We start from the raw sequence: 6,479 nt of genomic DNA on the forward strand, positions 1-6,479 counted from the left end.
CCACTAAAAATTTTATTTGCACTACAGGAAAAGCGGTCATTTTCGACCGTCCAATTCTGGTCGAAAATGACTAATTTCGACCGTATACGGTCGAAATTAGTCATTTTCGACCAGAACTGACGCGGTCGAAGTTAGCCTAGTCGAAATTAATTCCCGGTCGAAAATATTTAATTTCGACCGCTATTTTCGACCGTCCTTTTCAGCCCAAAAATTGTTTTCAGTGAAAATTCGAACTTCCCGCCCAAGTTTTTTATAAAAAACTGAAAATTTCATTTTCCAGCCATATATAATATTTTCGACCGATGACGGTCGAATTTATTAAACCTTCAAATAAAATTTTTGGTCGAAATAAACATACCATTGCGGTCGAACTTATTAAACCAAAAAATTGGTGGTCGAAATTAATAGACCATTATTTTGGTGCGGTCGAAATTAATAGACCATAATATAAATTTAACAGTTTCAGTGGATTCTGCTTACCTGTTCAAAGCCAAAATACCAAACGACATCCAAAATAACAATAAAAAAAACTTAAAAATTTAAAGCCAAATTGCCAACAAAAAAATACCAAACTAATCAACTTAACTACAGATAATATACTTAAATATTTAAACCATCCACCAAAAGTTAGAAATTCATCCATCCACCAAAAGTTAGAATATTCACTGGCTTACTAAACCATCAACCAAAAGTATGAAATTCCAAATTACCACCAGTACTGCTGCTAATCTAATAGAGGGTATAAAAACGCATTTACATCATAGTCATCTTCATACGGATTTTTCTCTGTGCTAGCAGCCTCCTTCCCCTTCCCCTCTGGCTGCCCCTCTGGCTGCTGCTGCTGCTCCTTCCCATTCCCCTCTAACTGCTGCTGCTGACTGACCTGAGGATGACATAAAATCCGTATCAATACTAATCAACACAAAATCAAAAAAATCAACACAAGTTTACATAGATTACAGTAATAAATCAAAAACTAAGCTAAAGTTTCAATCTTCAAATCAATATCAACACAAACTGCACTAATTAACACAGGATCAAAAATAACCAACACAACTCCACATGAACTACAGTACCTAACCGAAAACTAAGCTACAGTTCCAATTTCTACAAAAATCAAATTAATCAAAGACAATTATGAATCATACCTCTACAATGACTTTGTCATTGTTCTTGAGGATTTGACTAAGTAATCCCTTCGCTGCACGCACATAATCAGTCCGGAATAACTCCTGGACTGGGTCTGGAAAAGTGGCAGCAGCCAACTTGCTCAGTTCCTGATCCACTACGGGCTGCGTGACCTCACGAGTAGGCAGAGAGCGCACCATTTCATCCACCTCGCACAATATAGTGGACATCATCCCAAAGATATGACCTGAAATGTCCTGGCTTGCTTCGCGCGATCCTTCAGCAAATTGTGAAGCTTCTGATCTATCTAGAAGATCTGACAAGCTTTGTCGTGGGCGAAGAATTGCTTTCCCTTTTCTCGGAGGTTTGGCCTTCAGTGTCACCAATATATCTTGCCTCTGCTTCAGTTTTTTTATCATTTTATCGGCGTCAGCAGCAGACAAACCAGCAGTCAAAGCGGCATCTTCACGCAAAGCAGGCTGAGAAGACTTCGCTTGCTTTATCTTCTCCTACAATGTCAATGATTATGTCAGATCCCTCTTACAAAATACAAAAAGCCATTTAAGAAATACAAAATGCAGATGGTGGCCATTAGATTTTATGCGTTCTCCAAACTCACAAAAAATTCACATTCACAAACAAGAAAATGTACTATTGATTATAAGTCGAGGTGTGCCAGAGTTTTGCTCAACGCTGAGTCTGTAAACAAACTGGAGTACATGCGGGGTTTTGATGAGCTTAAACGAGAAGTTAATCATAAATCAGAAACAGTTTATCCGTATAATTTTTATTATTCAACACCTTTTCTTCTGATAATATGCTCTAATAATATGATACTGATGTTCTAGAAGCTGTTTATGCTTAATAAACTTGAAATCATATTCTTATTTATGAATTAAACATCTTTATTAGTCTCATATCGAATTATTGGTGACTATACATAGTTAGCAGCAAGAAACAACACCGTATTAACTTAATTAGTAGAAAACTAAAGAATATTACCTAGCTTTATTTCCTAAAAAGTTTAAAAATACATGTAATTCCGAGAACAATTAGGGTCAGAGGAAAAGACACTCGTGAAAATGATTATTGCTGTCATTCTATTTCAAGAATATTAAATTCACGAGTTTACTACTTGCAATTTCACTGACTTGACTAACTACACTGCGTTTTATGATTAAAACCTCCTGTTGTCACTATGCCATAAATGGCCTTCAGCAACATTATCAATATGTTGTCAAAAGCCCAAAAACTGTTGCAGCAGACTGAAAATTTTCTATGGCAACAGTTTATGGCTGTTAGTATTTTTGGCGTTGCCGTAGCTTGCAAAGCCAACAATTTATATCCAAAGGCAACATCGAAAATTCTGTTGCCAAAAAGGCACAATTTTGAAAAAAAATGTGGGACCCACCAAGCAGTGGGTCCATATATTAGGTCCACTGTTTGGTGGGTCCCACTACTGTGTGGATTAGACTATCAAGTCGGCTCACAACCAGTGCTAATAATAAATATAAAACATGATTCATATAGTTGCTAAACAAGACAATCCTCGTAACCAAATTTAACAATTTCAAAATCCAAACACCCCACAATGGTGTATCCACAACCAGCAAAACAAGTGTTAAAGTATCACAATTAACTGAAATTTAAAAAATAAATAGTAAAAGTTCAAGCTCCATCCTCTCCATCATGTCATCGTCTCACCCTAAGCCTCCAGTGGTCTGGATTCAGTCTCTCTACAAAATCGAGTAAGAAATCATTAAAATAAGAAAAGAAAGATGTTATGTTACATTGAATATATGGAGACAATATACAAGGGAAGATTAACTAATAATTTACTAACTAGGCAGAGCATGAAAGATAGAACAATTCATATATACATATATACCTGTTTAAAGTAGCAGAGATGAGCATCCATTATACCATTAAGGCACATATTTCATAACCTGCAAGAGAGATAAAAATGGTGCCGTAAGTGAAAAATATAACATATTTCTCCTACCAGATTACTAGTCTGCTAGACACCATCAGATGCACCATCAGAGTGCTATGCTTTGATTGTCCCTCTTCATTTAAAGTTTCATCATCATTCTCACTCGACTTGGACCAAAATTGTTCTTCTGACCTATGACATGTTTTAACATAAACTAGGAGACATTATCATCTTAGCTCAGTGAAGAAAATATAGAAAGATAAATATAAACTTATGGATACCACTGACTTTCCTACTAGATAAAGATGAATATAAGCTTATACCTCCTTAAGCAACTTTATCAAACAATATTACGTAAATCAATATAAAATAACATGATATGTGTCGCCTCGAAATGTATAGGATGTGCTCCCCTGTATTAACTTAAGAATCACAATATTCTTGATGCTTCTTAGCAAAACAAGGCATTTATTCTGTAATAAATAGGTAAACTTAGAATGAAGCATATAACATCTTAACTTTTTAAACCATATATTACTCAACCAGAAAGCCAAGAGACTGTAAGAAGTTTATAAAGAATATAGCATAGTAAATCAACACACATCTAGAAACATATCAAGGTACAAGTGTTCTGATATAGAGCGTCTCCTTAAATCCTAGTAAGCTAAGATATACAATAGCTTATAAATCAGGTTATGCTATAGCACAATTAACTAATACAATTTTGAGCATAAACAGCCAAGGAATGAACTCAAAGACTTATGGTAAATATACAGGAATTCTTCATTCAGTTTCAAATGTGATTGGAAAATCAATACATTCACATTATTACATGTTTTTATTAACGCATCTATATTATCCTAATATAATCAGAATGATATATTTCCACGCAAACCATCCATGAGCCCTGTGTAAAATTCTTCCTTTGGAATCGCAGTAGGTGCGCCAAAGTAAAAAAACTAAGCAGAGTCGCAGCCTACCATAACTAATCATAGCACTATACATATGAATTAGTGACGGAAAAAACCCCAATTTATCTTAATGATAGCTCTACAATAGAAGCCCCAAATAAGAAGCCCTAATCACCAGTGAAAAATCAAAATAAAAGATATTTTAAGAGGACAAAGCCCTAATTAATCGCAGAAGTGTAAATGTGTATAGATTTACCAATTAATCGAAGAAGAAGAGTTGAAGCAACAATCTGAAGCTCTAATCACCTGCAAAATCATAAAGTAAACAATAACAGCCTTTTAATTGAAGCCACAAAAATGGGTATTCAAATACCAATTATTCGATTTGTTCTTCGTGATAGAGTTTTGTTCGAGAAAGAGTGTGGAGAGAGCGAGACCTCGAGAGAGAGAGGGGGTCCAGAGAGATAGAGAGAGAGACGGAGAGCTCGAGAGAGAGACGACAGAGAGAGCGAGTCTGAGAAGGAAACTAAAAGTAACCAAAATTTTGTTTTGGGAAAAAAGACCGCTCAACATTTCATCTTGTATAATGTAGTTGTAAGTTTTTTATTTTAATTATCATATTTATTATTTATTATAAATTTAATATTTAATAAAAGATACATTAAATAAATTTTAAATTCTTATTTATTTTTTAACATTACTAAAATAAAGATAGTATACCAAATAAATTTTAAAATTTTTTGTTTATCGGGATTTTATTCTAGACTTTCGTATAAGTAGATTTGTTTCTAGATTTTCAGAATTTTACTTTTCATAACATTTAAAATTCTTATTTGAAAATTTTAATTTTATTACTTTATAAATCCTATTATAAAATAAAATAATAAATATAAATTTTTGGCAACAATTCTTAATATCTATGGTAACACTTTAAAATATTGTTGTAATTGAGAAGAATAAACATACCTACGGCAACAATTAGCATCGGCAACAGCATGCTAAAACGTTGGGAAAAGTCATCTATGGCGTAGTGTGTCATAGTCCTTTTCTTATATTATATATAAGAATATTTTTCTATTATAGAATTATAAACTATGTTACATGTACACTCTATTAATAGCCGACAAAAATAAAAGTGCTGATGCTAAACTAGAGACAAGTATTGCAAATTCATATTTATAATTTTATTTACACTATTTAATTTACATTCTTTTCAAATAACAAACGGCTCCAATATATGTGCATTACAGGATACATTTTTCCTTTCATTACATTTTGAATCCATCAGTGGAAAGGCCGAGTCTCACATTTCGAATCTCTTTTGAAAAAGCCGAGTCTCACATTTCGAATCTCTTTTGAAAATTTTGGAAACCGATGATCAAATTGTTTCCACTCATCTCCATCCGCCGGGTGACTTAATTCACCTTCAACCACGTTTCTATCATGATGCCATCTCATACATTTTGCAGTCTTTCCAGCCATGAACAAACGTTGTAGTCTCAGGGTGAGAGGAAAATAACGCAAGACCTTTCGTGAGATCTTTTTTTTGTTAAGATCTTTTGGTTCTTTGTATCGGCTTTCATTGCATATATCACAACGCGTCTTCTCGCTATTTTCCTTGTAAAATAACATACAATCATTCTCACAAGCATCAATCTTTTCATATCCCAAATTCAATCCTTTAAGCATATTTTTCACAGCATAGTAGGTTTGGGGCAGTTTATGATTGTCAGGCAAGACTGATCCAATGAGCTTAAGCAACTCATCAAAGCCATTGTTACTACAATTATGCTTGTTCTTGAAATGAAGTAACTCATTCACGAACTCAAAGGTTGTATAGTTGACATTGCTTGAATAAATTGGTTCCGAAGCACTGTGCAGCATCTTATAAAATTCTTTTGCCGCTGGATTCGGTTCATCATCCATTTTCTCACAATACCTATTTTCCTCCCCAATATCCCTTAACATATCATCGGCGTCATAATACATATCAACATCCCCATCACCAACATTTCTAGTACTCGTCCCGATATTTTCTTCCGGCATTTTCTCCCCATGTGCCGTCCATATGGTATACCATTGCATTATACCATACCGATACAAATCAAGTTTAACGGCAATAGGATTCTTGTAATGCTTATTTTTACAATTTCCACACGGACACCTAATAAGCCCATCACTTCCTCCGCGAAGATTTTCACAAGCAAATTTAATAAAATCATCAACACCATTTTTGTATTCAACCGTTAAATATCTTGACTCATTATATCGACTATGACTAATCCAACTACGATCGGAAGCCATCTACAATAAAAACATACATCGAATTAATCTTAGCTCATTTCAACACAAATACACTAATTAAAACATGCTACATCTATGTGCAAATATATCACAACTATAGAAACATGGAAATGTCATAAATATATGGGGATTAAAAATACTACTATTACAATAATTAACAAAGACAAGCAAATATAGATTATTAATAACATAAAAGAATGACT

The 6,479-nt window shown here is 33.9% G+C and overlaps 2 protein-coding genes and 1 long non-coding RNA gene across 4 annotated transcripts; all 3 read right to left on the bottom strand.

Moving 5' to 3' along the window:
- Positions 1-502: 502 nt before the first annotated feature.
- LOC108203804 (uncharacterized) lies at positions 503-1,651 on the bottom strand. Its single transcript, XM_017372985.2, has 2 exons — positions 1,149-1,651; positions 503-883 (listed from the first exon to the last, which is right to left on the bottom strand). The coding sequence occupies exons 1-2, from the start codon at positions 1,545-1,547 to the stop codon at positions 725-727; spliced, it is 558 nt and encodes a 185-aa protein (XP_017228474.2). The 5' UTR covers positions 1,548-1,651; the 3' UTR covers positions 503-724.
- Positions 1,652-2,587: 936 nt separating this feature from the next.
- Positions 2,588-4,547, bottom strand: LOC108202292 (uncharacterized). Of its 2 annotated transcripts, none has more exons than XR_010289065.1 (4): positions 4,410-4,547; positions 4,229-4,278; positions 3,017-3,253; positions 2,588-2,864 (listed from the first exon to the last, which is right to left on the bottom strand). It is a non-coding gene; the product is annotated as an uncharacterized LOC108202292 (long non-coding RNA). The 2 variants fall into 2 exon arrangements; XR_010289066.1 differs by having other exon boundaries at positions 3,131-3,253; positions 4,410-4,546.
- A 709-nt stretch (positions 4,548-5,256) lies between these two features.
- LOC135150848 (uncharacterized) lies at positions 5,257-6,276 on the bottom strand. Its single transcript, XM_064088307.1, has one exon. It carries the CDS (start codon positions 6,274-6,276, stop codon positions 5,257-5,259), a length of 1,020 nt encoding a protein of 339 aa, XP_063944377.1.
- Positions 6,277-6,479: the final 203 nt, after the last annotated feature.

Source organism: Daucus carota, chromosome 1, assembly GCF_001625215.2.
Source record: "Daucus carota subsp. sativus chromosome 1, DH1 v3.0, whole genome shotgun sequence".
Lineage (NCBI taxonomy): Eukaryota > Viridiplantae > Streptophyta > Magnoliopsida > Apiales > Apiaceae > Daucus > Daucus carota.